Here is a 16,012-nt window from a genome sequence, read left to right on the forward strand (position 1 = left end):
GTCACCGCCGGCATGGTGAGTTCCCCTGAGTTAGAGTTGTTGCCCTAGGGGTCCGGGCCGAGGCCGATTCTGGGCGCTGACACTCCCGTCCTGTCCCCACAGAAGCCGATCCTGCTGCAGGGCCATGAGCGGTCCATTACACAGATTAAGTACAACCGCGAGGGAGACCTCCTCTTCACGGTGGCCAAGGACCCTGTGAGCGTCGGCCGGAGGGCGGGCCGCTGGGACAGTGCGGAGGGGGCCCGGGAGGGGGCGAGTTCATTCTGCCGGGGCGAAGGGTGGACAGGCCAGTTTTGCCGCGAGAGAGAACCCAAAGAGCGCCCCATTCTGAGAAGTAGGGAGAGACCATCCCGGGATTAGGAGGGCGAGAACATTAAACCTGGAGAGGTGGGAAAGGACTCAGTTGTTGGTAGAAGGAAGGACTAGCCGGGGAGAAGAAAAGCAAGGGACCTTGTGGAAGGGGAAGGGGGACGAGGGTCAGCTTGCTCAGGGGGCGGAGAGACCACCATTCTGGGGAAGAACAAAACTATTCTACAAGGATAGGGTAACAGACCACCTGAAGAAAGGGAAAGTTGATCCTTGGGTGGCGAGGGACACAGAGGCCTAATGAAGATGTCCCTGGTATCATTTCAGTCAGCCCTTTCCTGCCGCTCACTGACTACAGACAGCCCCTCACAGTACTGCCTTTTGAGGCACCTCCATATGGAGGAAGTTAACTCGAGTGGCTAGAAGTGAGGGCTCTGAAACCAAACAGACCTGATTTGAATCCTGAGTGCTGCGTTCACTAGCAGTGTGACTTTGAGCATGTCGTTTAACCTTTATAAACTTAAAGTGTCCCTTTTTGCAAAATATGGGTAGTAATAGTGCTTCTTTCTGGGGTTGTCTTTAAGATTAATGAGATTATTCAAGTAAGGAGCTTGTGTGTGAGTGCCTAATTAATGTTAGTCACTTATATTTTAAATTCCTTAGACAGTATTTTATTGGAGCTACCCTTTGAAGAAGGCGTTACTGTCCTGACCATTTTACAGATGGGAAAACTGAAGTTCAGAGGGGAGAAGCACTAATTTTGAGATAATACAGTGAGATAGTAGCAGAGCAGGGATGGGAACCCAGGCTTTCCTACTACCAACTGCCCCCATTTGGACAGAATACCAAAGCTACTGTTTTGCTAGGCTGGCACCCGACTTGACCTTTTATTTTTCTGAGGGTTTAGGAGTCTGGGAAAGGGCCGGTATAGTGGCAAATGGAGACTTTTTGCAAGCCTCCTGACTCCCTTGCTTCTTACCTGCGGGAAGGAGGAGAATCCAGGAGTTGGTCTTTTTACCAGCAACCTGCTGTTTCCCAAGAGATGAGCAGGAGAGGACAGAATCTGGCCTGGGTAGAGGCTGCTGGGGGCTCCTGGGGCAAAATAGGAGGCCGTTGCTCTGCCTGAGATGCCTATCATCCTGTCATTGTCATTGACACCTCCAGATCGTCAATGTATGGTACTCTGTGAATGGTGAGAGGCTGGGCACCTATATGGGCCATACCGGAGCTGTGTGGTGTGTGGACGCTGACTGTATCCTTGTCTTTGCTCTGAGTCTGTGCTCCCAGGGTCTGCCAGCAATGGAGAGGCTGCTGACTTGGAGTTGGGAGTTTGGGTTGCTCTTGTGGGTCTAGAGAATGATGCTACCTACCTCCTTGGTCTGTTCATTGGTTGGGGGAGCATTTAGGACAAGTTCCAGTTCTGGATGAGGAGGTTAGGAGGAGAGAAGAAGGAAGGCTCTCTGGTACTGAACAGGTAGGTGATTCAGTTGGTCTTCCAAGAGGACAAGGGCTCAGATGAACTCTGTCATGCTTCTTAACACCCTCTTCAGGGGACACCAAGCATGTCCTCACCGGCTCAGCTGACAACAGCTGTCGTCTCTGGGACTGTGAAACAGGTAAGCCTGGATCCTTCACTTTTACAGCAAACAGTGAGGACCTACAGGTTTCCCCCGAACCTGTTCACCTTGTTGAGGTGAACAGGTTCTGGGGAAATAGAGATAAATCCAGAGATGGTTCTTAGTCTAGGGGAAAAGAGACAGACAAGAAAATAAAGAAGACAGAGGAGAAAAGAGGCATACGGTGAGACATAATCCATGTTAGAGGAAGCAAAGAGCACTGTGGAAGGCCGGAGGGGGGCAACTGAATGCCTGGAATGGGGGTGGGAACAGCCTGGGAAGGTTTCCCAAAGTAAATGTCATATGAACCGGGGCTTGAAGGATGAGAAAGAGGTCATCGCTCTGGAACATGCAGGAATGAAAGCAGGACAAATACCATATCCAAGCCATCTGATCTGGCGGGAGTTCCTGCTTCTTGGGAGATGAAATAGACAGCAGTGGGGAAACTGAGGCAGGCTAGGGCCAGAACAGGCCTTGCATGCAAACTCAGGAGCGTGGCTTTGTTCTGTAGGATTTGGCATGCCGTGGAGGTCCCTGAGCAGGGAAGAGCGTGTTTAGCTTTAGCAAGCCCAGGTAGCAGTGGGGAGCGTTGGAGGAACAGACAGAAGACAGGGGAGCCTATTAAGCTGCTCCATTTAGTAAATGTTTACTGGTAATCCAGATCTCTCCCAGGTCTTTGCTGGGCACTGGGGACACACAGAGAAATTAGAGCAGGACTTTGCTGTGGAAGAGTGCATTCTGAGGCAGAGACAGACAGAATGCAGTCCACTGTGAGTGCCGCAGTGGCAGGTGTCTGAGGAGGGACTGTGGGGAGAAGTTAAAAGACTTGAGCCAAAGCACAGCAGTGAGGAAAAAGGGGTGGGGGAGGGCACTAGAGTTAGTAGTGCAGGAGAAACAGTGCAGTGTGACGATAGGCAACTGTATTTTTTTGTTTATTTGTTTTGCTTTTTAAAAATATTTATTTGGTTGCACCAGCTCCTTAGTTGCAGGACGTGGGCTCCTTAGTTGTGGCGTACGAACTCTTATTTTTTTTTTTTTTTTTTTTTTTTTTGCGGTATGTGGGCCTCTCACTGTTGTGGCCTCTCCCGTTGTGGAGCACAGGCTCCGGACGCGCAGGCTCAGCGGCCATGGCTCACAGGCCCAGCCGCTCCGCGGCATGTGGGATCTTCCCGGACCGGGGCACGAACCCGTGTCCCCTGCATCGGCAGGCGGACTCTCAACCACTGCGCCACCAGGGAAGCCCGCGTACGAACTCTTAGTTGCAGCATGCATGTGGGATCTAGTTCCCTGACCAGGGATCGAACCCGGACCCCCTGCATTGGGAGCGCGGAGTCTTATCCACTGTGCCACGAGGGAAGTTCCAATAGGCGAGTGTAGAGAGAGTCCTCCCTGCAGTGGGCAAGGGCTCACCCACACTCTGCCTGTCTCCAGGGAAGCAGCTGGCCCTACTCAAGACCAATTCAGCAGTCCGGACCTGTGGCTTTGACTTCGGGGGCAACATCATCATGTTCTCCACGGACAAGCAGATGGGCTACCAGTGCTTCGTGAGCTTCTTCGACCTGCGGGATCCGAGCCAGATTGGTGAGCCGGTGCTGGGGCTCAGGACTAGGGTTGAGGTGAAGGGCTCGACACCAGAGCCCAGGGCCTGACATCTGCTGCCCCACACAGACACCAACGAGCCCTACATGAAGATCCCTTGCAACGACTCCAAGATCACCAGTGCTGTTTGGGGACCACTTGGCGAGTGCATCATTGCAGGCCACGAGGGCGGAGAGCTCAACCAGTATAGCGCCAAGGTAAGGGGGTGGGTGAGGCCTAAGCCCATCAGAATGATTCTCTGTGAGAGGCAGGATAAGCCCAGTGGTTAAGAGGGCTGGATTCACATACAGATTTCACCCCTTTCTCATTGTGTGATCTTGGGCATATTACATAACTTCACGGAGCCTATTTATCTTTAAGATGTTTCAAGGATCAGATGACATCAGGTGTTTGAAAAACTTGTCATAGAGTACTCAGGATATGTTACTAATGATGACAATTAAGCACTCTCCTGCCACTACTGAGTGCCAGGCCCCATGCTAGCCTCTGAGGACAAAGAAGTGAATCAGACATGGGCCCTGCCCCGGGGGAGACAGACTGGCAAACACCTAGCACATGGGTCAGATTGTGAGTTTTGCCACCATAGAGGTCTCAGCCAAGTACAGAAAGTGCCCTCTGTCACAGAGGAGGTGGCATGTACATTAATCTCTGAAGAATAAATGGAGCTTCAAGCCGGAAGAGAGGGGCCAGGACTAGATAGTTTGCGGGTCAGGAGACAAAGGAGTTGTAATTTTCCCTTAGGCAGGAGGTAATCTTCAAATGGTTATGGATGATCAGGTTTTCTCTTTAGAAAACTCTCACAGGCTAGTTTGGAGAATGGACATAAACTAGGCAGTAGTCATGGGGATGTGGACTACCTGACAGTCAGGAGACATTCAGAGGTGACTGATGAGATGGAGGGTTAGGAAAAGGGTAAAGTCCAGGCTGTCTCGGATTTCCGATGTGGGTGCCTGGGTTTCTGAAGAACACTGGACTATAAGACCATAAAGATTAGTCAGTCACTCAACAAGCACTGACTGTGGTCCACTAAAGTACCAGGCCTACCTGCAGGAAGGGAATGGGAACCAAGGGCAAAGACATAAATAACGCTTGATGATAGCAACAGTGAGCTGATCTGTGCCCCCAGGTAGGCCTGACTGCAAAGCTGGTACTTGTTCCCTGAAATGTAAGAGCCAGATACGTCCCTGCCATGTGTCCAAATTAATGGAGGAGACAGAAATACATTCTCCCCTCAGAATAGGTGAAAGTAACTCAGGAAAGGAAATGACAGTCTTCTGAGGGTCTCTGTTTGAGGCCCAATGCTTGAGGCCTTTTAGTCATCTAACAAATGTTTACAGAGCACAGGCCAGGTGCCTGTCATTCAAAGTCAAGTAAGACCCAGTCCCAGTATCCTTGCTTTTTTTTTTTTTTTTTTTTTTGGCCACGCCATGCGGCTTGCGGCATCTTAGTTCCCGGACCGGGGATCGGCAGTGAGAATGCCAGTGAGAGGCCGAGTCCTAACCACTGGACCGCCAGGGAATTACCCCTGGGGGCTTTTTTTCTTTTAATTTAATTAATTTATTTATTTTTGGCTGCATCGGGTCTTCGTTGCTGCGCATGGGCCTTCTCTAGCTGTGGAGAGTGGGGGCTACTCTTCGTTGTGGTGCACGGGCTTCTCATTGCGGTGGCTTCCCTTTGTTGTGGAGCACGGGCTCTAGGCGCTTGGGCTTCAGTAGTTGTGGCACGTGGGCTCATTAGTTGTGGCTCGCAGGCTCTAGAGCGCAGGCTCAGTAGTTGTGGTGCACAAGCTTAGTTGCTCCAAGGCATGTGGGATCTTCCTGGACTAGGGCTCGAACCCGTGTCCCCTGCATTGGCAGGCAGATTCTTAACTACTGGGCCACCAGGGAAGTCCCCCCTCAGGGCTTTTAATAATCTTGTTTTCTAGATAGAGAAATTGAGACACAGAGAAGTTTTGTTTGTTTGTTTTTGGCCACGCTGCTGGGCTTGTAGGATCTTAGTTCCCTGCCCAGGGATTGAACCTGCACCCTTGGCAATGAAAGCACAGAATCCTAACCACTGGACTGCCAGGGAACTCCCACAGAGAAGTACTTTTAAGGGCAGACTCTAAAACTCTGTACTACATAGTCTAGCAGGTTCTTTTAGTGGGAAGGGAAATCCGGAGATGAGACGGCCTTTTGAAAAGACCTAAGAAAAGGATGGACGAGCAGTGGTCCTTGTGAACTGTGACCAAGACCCTACGAGGGAAGGAGATGCGAGCGGATTCTGCCTCTTACTGGTTTTAGGATCTCCAGTCACACCACCTCTCTGAACCTTAGTTTCTTCCTTTTAAAATTTCTGTTAAAATACCTACTTCATAGGATTGTTGTGAGGATTAAAGGAAATAGGTGTCGCTAAGTGCTTAGCACAATGCTTGGCAAATAGTAGCCATTCAATAAATATTTGTTGGAAGGATTAAATGGAAACTTCTCTACTGTTACATGATAATTAATTAATAGGTCTGTAGATTTGTCACCATAAGTGTGTGTTTTCCTAGGTACACCAGCAGTGTTTATGAAACCTGCACACTTGGGCCAGGTTGGGCTTGGGAGTGGGAGTAAATGTTGATTCAGGGGACACCGAGGCAGGCCCAACCCAGACCCCTCCCCTTCATGGGACAAGAAACACTCCAGAACCCTGGCTGAGCAGTGGGGTGGTGAGGATCAGGTTGGTCAGAGCCTCACTCTTCTTCCTTTTGCAGTCTGGGGAGGTATTGGTGACTATTAAGGAGCACTCCCGGCAGATCAATGACATCCAGTTATCCAGGGACATGACCATGTTTGTCACTGCATCCAAGGACAACACAGCCAAGGTGAGCCCGGGCAAGGGGTCTGGTGGGGCTGATCCCCTCCTCTAGCCTGGCTCTCGACTTCCCCCCAAGAAGGCTCCTTTCACACATTTCTCCCCTGCCTTCTCTCTCTAGCTCTTTGACTCCACAACCCTTGAACACCAGAAGACTTTCCGGACAGAACGTCCCGTCAACTCAGCTGCCCTCTCTCCCAACTATGACCATGTAAGGGACCCCACCCGAGCTTCTTGCTAAAGCCTCAGAATGTTTCCAGGATCTAGTTGTTTGTCTAGCAATTAAGAAAAGATCTCTGGGGGAAAATGGTGTCAGGCAGAGAGGAGATTCTCAGAGCAGCAACAAGGCTGAATGATTGGGAAGCCCCAGGGGACAGGGTAGGAGGTGGCTGAAGGATGTTTGTTCCTTACCCTTAATATATTCCTAGTCTGATGTGGGAGATAATTAAAGGCTTATGGGGTGGGGGGAAAAAACAGAAAATGGATTTGCCTCCCCTTTGGGCCTGTCTAGAGTTTCTTCTTCCCTTCAGGTGGTGCTGGGCGGTGGTCAGGAAGCAATGGATGTAACCACCACCTCCACCAGGATTGGCAAGTTCGAGGCCAGGTAAAGGGGGAAGGAGCTCTTCCAAACTGAAACTTCGTGAAGTGTCTTCATGATGGACACAAACCATACAACTGAAGAGACTTCCCTTAATTCACTGGCTGCTAGGAAGTGCAGCCAGATTTGTGGCCCTCCTGTGACAAGTGTATAATATAGCAGTTAAGAGCATGAACTCTTGGGCTCGCTCTGAAGCTCTACACATTACTGTAGTTCTCTGTGCCCAATTACCCTTGACTGTATAATGAGGACAATGATAATATACTTACCTCATAAAACTGTGCAGATTAAATAAATGACTTAATAGTTGTTAAGCTCTTAGAGCACTGCCCAGCACATAGTAAGGAAGATGTTTGGGTCCAGTCTTCCCCCAACTTTGTCTTGTTCTGTTCACATTCATTTCTCCTTTTCCCAGTTCCCCCACTTTACAGTTTGTGTTTGGGGAGCGGTACCTCTCGACATGTTTTGGAAGGAGATGGAAAATGAATGAACTGTCACTTCCCACCCCGCTCTCTCCTCCAGGTTCTTCCACTTGGCCTTTGAAGAAGAGTTTGGAAGAATCAAGGGTCACTTTGGACCTATCAACAGTGTTGCCTTCCATCCTGATGGCAAGAGGTAGGGCCCAGTGAAGGGAGCTGAGCTCAGCCCTGGTCTGCCCGCCTCTGCCCCTTTCCCATGCCCTGCCCCCTAGGCCTGCCTCCCCCAGGGCAGGCCTCTGACCGGGCCCTGCCTGTCTCTTTCCAGCTACAGCAGCGGCGGAGAAGATGGTTATGTCCGCATCCACTACTTCGACCCACAGTACTTTGAATTTGAGTTTGAGGCTTAAGAAGCCGGATCTCTGGGAATTCCCTGGCTATCCAGTGATTAGGACTCCGAGCTTCCACTGCAGGGGGCATGGGTTCTTTCCCTGTTCGGGGAACTAAGATCCCACATGCCGCATGGCGTGGACACACACACCCACCCACCCCCCAACACACACACCACAAAAAGAAGCCGGATCTCCATATGGGCCAGGTTCACAGAAGGCTTTGGACTCTTGAGAAATAAATTAGTTTGGAAATAAATGGTTTCTGGTCAGAAATTTCGTCAGTTTCTTCACTTTCCCTTCTCAGTGACGCCCCAGCAAGCTCATACCAATCATGGATACCTTTATTACTTGGACCGTCTCCCTACACTTTGGACACTTCAAAGCTGGAACTTCAGTATTATGGGCTAGGCTGGGTTGCAGGCACCGTCATTCAAGGTCCAAAGGTGCTGAGGGGCCTGGAGAAGTTTCAGGAAAATCTCAACCACCATCCAAGGACCAGTACTTAGGGTTGGGGCTCAGAGGCTGAATCTGTTGACTGAGCGCCTTCTGTCTTCTCCTGATCTGTTGCTATTTGCCACACCTTCTCCCATGCTACCTCTGAAGGCTCAGGTGGATGGTTCCAGCGCAGAAACAGGCCTGAGGAGGAGGAGGAGGACAGGTAAGGAAGCTGAGCAGAGGGGAGAACTCCCCCAGGGAGGAGGAGGGAGAGGGGCTCACCTTGCCACAGTCGCAGGCTCTGGGGCTCCACAGAGGGCCAGATGGCCAAGGGATTGGGGACGTAGAGCGGGTTCCGGAGTTTTCGTTGCTCTTTCGGCTGATTGAGCCCAGACCACAAGGAGTGTGTTCGAGTTCTCACTTCACACAGGCATCTGGAGGGGGTAAGAGAGTGAGCTTCCAGACTCAGCTATGCCCTCTGGGACTCTGGGTGAGGGCCCTGGGTAGTAAGTAGGGTGACAGCTCCCCCAGGGCAGTGATACCCTCTCCCGCAGATGTTACTGTGAGTCAGATCCTGAACTGGGCACTACAGTAAAGCAGGAACAAGACAAAGTCCTAGTTCTTAAGGAGTTCTGCTTTGCTTTGAAAGGATCAGGGAAGGCTAATTAAGAGTGTGCCATTTGAGCTGGGTCTAGCAGCAGCAGTTCACCAGGTGTGCAAACACATGGAAATACTTAGGAGGGGGAACTGCAGGAGCAAAAGCAAGAAAGTGGGGAAGGGCCCACGGTGGATACTGATGGGTCTAGACTGATGAGTTAAACAAAAAAGGATGAAAGTGGAGAGAAGAGCAGAGAGGAAGCTGTTCCAGCGGTCCATGTGGAAAGGAAAGTCTGGATTAGGGTAGTAGGAGGGGCCTTGGACAGGAAAGGACTAAGCTAAGAAATTCTTGGTAGAGGGACTTCCCTGGTGGTGCAATGGTTAGGGCTCCGTGCTCTCAATGCAGGGGGCCCAGGTTCGATCCCTGGTCAGGGAACTAGATCCCACATACATGGCACAACTAAGAGTTCGCATGCCACAACTAAGGAGCCGGCAAGCCGCAACTAAGACCTGGTGCAACCAAATAAATATTAAAAAAAAAAATAAATTCTTAGAAGAAAAGCTAAATATGAAGGATGGGGGAGAGGGAGGTAAAAATAAGTTTCTAACCTGGATGATAAGCAGAGTTAGTGAAAACAACATGGTGGAGAGGAGGCCACTGGGCAACAAAAGATAACTAAATATGAGCTCTATCTTCTTAGGAGTGAACCCTCCCTCCCCTCATCTCAGTCTGATGAGAGAAAGATGGCTAATGGGAGCTCATTGGCAGCATATGCAACAAACCAACCAAATAATAAAAATAACTACCACTCGGGCTTCCCTGGTGGCGCAGTGATTGAGAGTCCGCCTGCCAATGCAGGGGACGCGGGTTCGTGCCCCAGTCCAGGAAGATCCCACATGCCGCGGAGCGGCTAGGCCCGTGAGCCATGGCCACTGAGCCTGCGCGTCCGGAGCCTACGCTCCGCAACGGGAGAGGCCACAACAGTGAGAGGCCCGCGTACCGCAAAAAACTAAAAAATAAAAAAAATAATAATAACTACCACTCTTGTGCCCACTGTGTGCCAGGCACTGTGCTAAGCACTTTCCATGCTTTAACTCAGCTAATCCTCACACATGCCCCCACCCCACCTCTAGGCTACTGTGACTATTATGATCCTTTGCTTGCTACTGATGAAACAGATTCAGGGGTGCTTTTGATCGCCCAGCAGGTGAGTGGTGAAGCCAGAATTTGAGCCCAAACAATTTGACTCAGCATTCAACCTCTATTGCTTCACCAGAATCAACCCTGCAAAGTGGTAGAGAGCCCCAGAAATGATTTTGGCAGCAACTTTCCCCTTCAGTCTTTGCTTTTAAGCTAGGAGTGCACTTGTTCTTTGCTATGGACAGAGTGGGGGGTAGGTCTGAAGGACTGGCCATGGACCCATTTATTTCTGGCTTTGCAGAAGTTAGGGGGAAGTGTGAGCTCTGGAAGTAGGAGACGAGAGGACACTCCGAGTTTTTCTAAGAGAGAAGCTCGTTTGAAAAGGAAAGATGTCTTTTTTTTTTTTTTTGGCTGTGCCTTGCAGCTTGCGGGATCTTAGTTCCCCAACCAGGTATCGAACCGGGCCCCAGCAGTGAAAGTGCCGAGTCCTAACCACGGTCCACCAGCAAATTCCCGAAGATGTCCTCTAAGAAAGTAGGCTGCCAATGCAGCAGGTACCCGCCCCTGTCTTGTGCCTGCCCTCTGACCCACCTTGACACCCCCTTAGCTCACCTCTCCTTTTCACTGTTGCAGAGGAAGGTGCCGAAAGGGGAGGCATAGGAGTGATCAAACAGCGCCAACAGCATCCCCTCCCCAAACTCCAGCGACAGCGGGAACTGGCGGCCCAGCTGCCACACGCAGTCCAGGAAGAGGAGAAAGATGGGTGCCTCGTGCTTGGGGCGGGTGTGGGAGAAGGCCGAGTGAGCACAGCGCAGCTGGAAGGGGTGGCCGGCCTGGGGAGGGGCAGAGCGATGGGCACGAGGAAGTGGAGATTCTGGATGCAGGGCTAGGGCTGGGCTGGGCATCCACTTACCTGGATCCACTCTCGCTCTATCAGTTCCTGGAATCCAGCCATGGTTCGGCTCAGGGGGTCTAGGATGAGTTGGGCCAGTGAAGTCACTAGCAGGGTGCTGTCTGTGCCTTCGGCCCCATGTACCAGGATGCAGGCCCCTTCCCTGTGGGCCCAGGGCTTATCAACAGTGGCCTGTCCTTCCCTGCCTGGGGTGGCCAGGCCAGGAATAGAAAGGGCCCATTTGAAACCTGTATTTGCTTACTGAGATGTGGTTTTGTGCCCAGACATTGAGAGCCCTGCCCACCCTGCCCTCTTCTCTGTCTTGTAGGGCGGGGGTGGCCTTACCACTCCATGCCCTGGGCTGCTAGGCAGGCTGTGCTTAGTGCCTCCTTCACATGTGACAGCCAGCGGCAGCCATCTAGTCGACTAAGCCAGCGGTCCATGCTCTGCTCCGGGTCCCCACAGGCTTCCATCAGGCGCACGAAGCTCTCCTGTAGGGGCCGCCCCCTGCACAAGTGGGAGTCTGGTCATCCCTTCTCCAGCCCAAGCTCTGGTGAGCATAGCCTAGGAACAAATGCTCCAGACCAGTGAGGGAGACATAGAGCCCTCAGAGGAGCCCATCTGACAAGAGGGACACAGGGCCCTTTGGAGAGCCCACCTAATCTGATGGAAATGTTTCCCCAATCTTGAGGAGACCCAAGACCCTTTGGGGAGACCTAGTCTGTTGGGGAAGCATAGCAATGCCTGGGGAGGGGTCACATAGCCCCCTGGAGAAACAGAATGCCCTGGGAAACCCCAATTTGATGAAGGTGTCACAGTACCCTTGATGTACCCTAGTCTGATGGGAGCAACACAGTACCCCCTGGGGAGAACCAGTCTGACAAGAGAAACACGATACTCCTGAGATTCTGGTATCTGCTCCTACTTCCCAGGAACTGTTCTGCTCTAGATCACCAGTAACCTCCTGCCAGAAAATCTAACTGAGACTTTTTCAGGCTTGTTTAAAAGCCTTCAGTGGCTCCCCACTGCCTTTAGGATAAGCTCTGAGCTCATAATCATGGCATTCAAGACCTTTGCTCTGGCCCCTGTCACCCCTTTAGCCTCTCTACCTCCATCTCTCTTTCCCTGCCTCAACCTCACACTCCTCACTCCCACCTCACTGAAGTGCTTGCAGTTCCAAAACAGAACAAATGACTAGGCTCCCTGCTCCTGCACACCTGCAGTGCCTTCACCTGTTCTCAGGGAAGCTTTCTTAGGATGACCTATTCTAAGAGAGGGGCGCCTCTTCGGTGCTGCTACTTATCACACTGAAATCTAATTGCCTATTTACTGCTGATCTTCCAACCGTGTCTGGGCTGGCCACCGTCTCAGACTCTGTGCTGGGTCAATGTTGGCCGAATCAATGAATAAACAGAGTTTTATATTCTGGATAGGGGAGCAGTCCACTCTCAAAGCACAAAAGTCCCTCAGGACCTTCTCTTGGTTCTACCAGCACCTGGAGATAGAGGGAGCAGATAATGACTGTGCGGGTACAGCCCTTAAGGGCAGGGCTGGGACCAGTGCAGTGTGTGTGTGTGTGTGTGTGTGTGTGTGTGTGTTTGTGGTGAGGTTGTTCCTGGAAGAGAAATTTCAGTTCAATGTAAAGAAGTGCTTTTTCTACCCAGGCAGAGTTGGGGTGCCTAGAGTGGAATAAGCTCTGTCAGTGGGGACATGCCCACCTGGCAGGATGGCTACCAGGAAAGACCTAACAGTCCTGGAAGTTCCTAGAAGACAGCCCTCCCCCTGCCCCCATCCATGAAGAGTCCTGCACGAAAGAACCTAGGAGAGGATGGGAAGACCCCTTACCTCTCCAGGGGCCGGTGCAGCCGTTTCCAGCCCGGGTAGGCGGCCTTGGCCTCGGTGCCGCCGCCAGTCATGCGGGCCTGTTTGGCGGCCTGGGCGGAGCGCGTGTCCACAATGAAGCCCCGGGCCCCCGGGCGAGCACCCGCCAGCACAGCTCGCAGCAGCTCCTCGTCCTCAGCGCAACGCCGCTTCTGGGGCCCGGTCAGGGGCTGGCTGGAACGTAGCAGCACCTGCGGACAGGGACTCAGCTCGGAAACTGTATCCACTCGGCCCCGGTTCAGGGACTTCGCTCAGGGGATCCCTAGGCCGGGTTTACACACTGGAGCGGGTCTAGAGCTGTATGGGGGCGTGCCGGGGGGGTGTAGCTCAGGAGCCCTGGGGGCGTCGGACCGGGTCTGGGTGGGTTGTGGCCAGAGGGGGGAGGGACCCGCTGGGTAGAACGTGGGCGGGTCATGGGTTGACAAAAGAGGGACAAGGCTTCAGGGGGCCCAGACCAGCCGGAGGTGGGGCCAGAGACTGGCGAGACTCGGAAACCAGGGAGAGGGGCGGGGTCAGAATCAATGAAGGCAGGGTTGGGCCGAGTGGGCGGGGCCAGAATAGGGCCGGAGCCCGGGCCGCAGCCGGGCAACCAACAGGCCGGCCAGGGCAGAGAAGAGCCAAGAAGGGACGCAGAGGGTCCTATAGGCGGACTCTGGGGAGGGGTGGGGCTCACGGTTCCGCTGGGAGCGTGGTAGTAGCTGAGCACAGGGAAGCGGCCTCCCTGGCGGAAGCGGGCGCTGCGCGCCAGGGCATCGTCGTCCACGGCGCGAGGCACGATCACCGCGCGGGGGTAACTGGGGCACAAGCTGAAGTCCTCGTTCGCCTCGCTCAGCCGCCACGCTCTGGTCTGCGGCACAGGGAGGGGCGAAGACCAGGTCTAGGGCACACAGTGAGTGCCCTGTCCCCGCGCCCCTTCCAGACCCGACTCTCCCACATCCCCAGGCCCCCACGACCGCGCCGACCTCGCGAGCTATTCGCTTGTAGTAGCGTTCGGGTGGGTGGAAGTGCCAGGCTTCGCCCAATCTCAAGCCCTTGGGACGGTAGAAGAACGGGAAGGAGGTGATGACCGATTCTAGGGAGGACAGCGCCTGGGGAACGAAGGCAAGGGATCTGGGAAAGGTCGGAATCCAGCCCTCCGCTCCGCAGCTCCCGCCTCTCCACGCACTCCAGACCACCCTGCATCCCCTTGCCATTAGCTATGCTCCGGGATAACACTGGATGCTGAGTCCCCTTGTTACGGGATAGGGTAGCTTAAGTGCCCCTGGTGCTCCCCTGGCGTACCTCAATGGAGCGGGCGATGTCCAGCGTCGCTTCCACGCCCTCTATGTCCAGCTGCAGCACTCGCAGGTCCTTACAGCGCAGCGTGATGGTGCCGGCGTCACCCGCGACCCTGGGGATGGATAAACTTAGGCTTAATGTCCCCTGACCTCTACCAGAGGGGAGGAGAAAGGAGTTTCTTAGGATTGTACGTTATGCAAGGGGGGGGGGGGCACCAGCTCCAACTGCGTTTGCCCTTCCCCCTCTCCCTGCGGAGCCATGCGTTCTCAGACTACGGGGATGTCCCCGCCACGTCTCACCGCTTCTCGATGGAGTCAACACTACGCAACAGCAGCAGCCACAGGTCTGGAGTCGCCTGGGGTCCTGGCGACAGCAGCAGGTGGTGGCCGGTGACGCAAAGCGTGCCGCGCAGCGGGGGCATCTCCGGGCCCCGCAGGAGCTCGGCTTGGGCCTGGCCCGTACGGATCAGCTCCGAGAACTCCATTCCTCCAGCGGTGGGCCTGGGACCCGGCAGAAGGACAGACTCAAGGAGCGTCAGGCGGGGTGAGCGCGGGCTCCGAAAGGGACAGGAACTGGCTGGGCAGCTGGCGCCGCCGGCAGGACAGCTGTTAAGGAGGCCCCTTGGAGGAAGGGATCGCACAGTTTCACAGGAATTTCCCCCTCCTATTGCCAGCACTTCTTAGTGAAGACCCCGGGGCTAGAACCTGTTAAGGAAACCTCAATTTCATCATCTGTGAAATGGGGAGAATATTCTTGTTAAAGCCCTTTACCTCCTGCCTGGGTCTCAGGAGGCACTCACATTTTTGTTTTTTTTAACTGTGGGGTGCTGGCACTCTCACCGATTAAAAAAAAATAAAGAAAAATACCGTCTCTTCTCCTGTACCCTGGTGGAAGGGGTGGAAAGGGTGGGTGTGAAACTGGGAACTGTCTGCATCCTCCCCTACATCGGAGGCTGGGTGGGGGAAATCCCTTGGTCCACCTTAAATGCAAGCAGCTGTGTAGCAGGCACCCTTCCCCCACCACAGCTGGAAGTCTCTGCCTGAGGGCGCCCTCTATGGGGGCCACTTCTGGTATAGTTCTGCCCTCAGGAGCTCCATCCCTCATCACTCCATCCTTTGCCCAAACATGAATTGCCTGTACACTGAGCTGGGCCCTACACTGGGTGCTGGGACCCAAGAATGGCTGAGGAAGGTTCTGTTCACAGGGTTTTCAGTCTGGCAAGAGACACACTTAAGCTGGTAAATTACTAGAGTTTAAGCCTATTTGCTGGAGGACCCATCCATCCAAGTATTCTTTTATTTCTTAAACACTGGTGCCTACACTGTGTTAAGTGCTGATTACTAAGAAAAATAAGATGTACTCCTGCCTTTAAAGAGCCTTCTGGTCTACTAGGTTCCAGGCTTCTGTGTGTGTGCAAAAGCCTTCCATCAAATAATGAAATCATAGGTGCCCCCCCCCATAATATAACATAAAGTTGGAACTGCTTTATGACAGGAACCAGACATAAAAGAGTATAAATTATAAAATTCCAGTCCAGCAGCATCAGCTGGGATGGGAATTCGTTAGAAATGCAAATTATTGGGCCTTACCCCAAACATACTGAATCTGAAGCTCTGGGAATGGGGCAATCTATTTTAACAAGTTTTCCAGATGATTCTGATCCATACTAAAGATTGAGAACTGGGACTTCCCTGGAGGCGCAGTGGTTAAGAATCCGCCTGACAACGCAGGGGACACGGGTTCGAGCCCTGGTCCGGGAAGATCCCACATGCTGTGGAGCAACTAAGCCCATGCGCCACAACTACTGAGCCTGCGCTCTAGGGCCCTCCAGCCACACCTACTGAGCCCATGTGCCACAACTACTGAAGCCCGTGCGCCTAGAGCCCATGCTCCACAACAGAGAAGCCACCGCAATGGGAAGCCTGCGCACCGCAACAAAGAGTAGCCCCAGCTCACCGACTAGAGAAAGCCTGCGTGCAGCAACAAAGACCCAACGCAGCCAAAAATAAATAAATTAATTAAT

The 16,012-nt window shown here is 53.0% G+C and overlaps 2 protein-coding genes across 2 annotated transcripts; one reads left to right on the forward strand and one right to left on the reverse strand.

Moving 5' to 3' along the window:
- Nucleotides 1–107: 107 nt before the first annotated feature.
- Nucleotides 108–8,038, forward strand: EIF3I (eukaryotic translation initiation factor 3 subunit I). Its single transcript, XM_079696825.1, has 10 exons — nucleotides 108–195; nucleotides 1,471–1,558; nucleotides 1,857–1,922; nucleotides 3,354–3,503; nucleotides 3,591–3,718; nucleotides 6,259–6,369; nucleotides 6,481–6,570; nucleotides 6,890–6,963; nucleotides 7,480–7,572; nucleotides 7,702–8,038. The coding sequence occupies exons 2-10, from the start codon at nucleotides 1,519–1,521 to the stop codon at nucleotides 7,781–7,783; spliced, it is 834 nt and encodes a 277-aa protein (XP_079552951.1). The 5' UTR covers nucleotides 108–195; nucleotides 1,471–1,518; the 3' UTR covers nucleotides 7,784–8,038.
- Nucleotides 8,039–8,109: 71 nt separating this feature from the next.
- On the reverse strand, nucleotides 8,110–14,488 carry LOC307047993 (myotubularin-related protein 9-like). The gene is made up of 10 exons (XM_079696823.1): nucleotides 14,289–14,488; nucleotides 13,993–14,101; nucleotides 13,674–13,799; nucleotides 13,385–13,558; nucleotides 12,676–12,902; nucleotides 11,176–11,337; nucleotides 10,852–10,993; nucleotides 10,551–10,771; nucleotides 8,483–8,634; nucleotides 8,110–8,401 (listed from the first exon to the last, which is right to left on the reverse strand). Exons 1-10 carry the CDS (start codon nucleotides 14,471–14,473, stop codon nucleotides 8,268–8,270), a joined length of 1,632 nt encoding a protein of 543 aa, XP_079552949.1. The 5' UTR covers nucleotides 14,474–14,488; the 3' UTR covers nucleotides 8,110–8,267.
- Nucleotides 14,489–16,012: the final 1,524 nt, after the last annotated feature.

This window comes from Hyperoodon ampullatus (assembly GCF_949752795.1).
Source record: "Hyperoodon ampullatus genome assembly, chromosome: 2".
In the NCBI taxonomy this organism is placed as follows: domain Eukaryota; kingdom Metazoa; phylum Chordata; class Mammalia; order Artiodactyla; family Ziphiidae; genus Hyperoodon; species Hyperoodon ampullatus.

Coding starts and splice junctions, on each gene's coding strand:
- EIF3I (XM_079696825.1), top strand. CDS start 1,519: ATGGGCCATACCGGAGCTGTGTGGTGTGTGGACGCTGACT. Junction 1,923..3,353: donor TCTCTGGGACTGTGAAACAG/GTAAGCCTGGAT, acceptor GCCTGTCTCCAG/GGAAGCAGCTGGCCCTACTC. Junction 7,573..7,701: donor TTCCATCCTGATGGCAAGAG/GTAGGGCCCAGT, acceptor GTCTCTTTCCAG/CTACAGCAGCGGCGGAGAAG.
- LOC307047993 (XM_079696823.1), bottom strand. CDS start 14,473: ATGGAGTTCTCGGAGCTGATCCGTACGGGCCAGGCCCAAGCCGAGCTC. Junction 10,994..11,175: donor GCAGCCCAGGGCATGGAGTG/GTAAGGCCACCC, acceptor CTGGGCCCACAG/GGAAGGGGCCTGCATCCTGG. Junction 10,772..10,851: donor TAGAGCGAGAGTGGATCCAG/GTAAGTGGATGC, acceptor GCCCCTCCCCAG/GCCGGCCACCCCTTCCAGCT.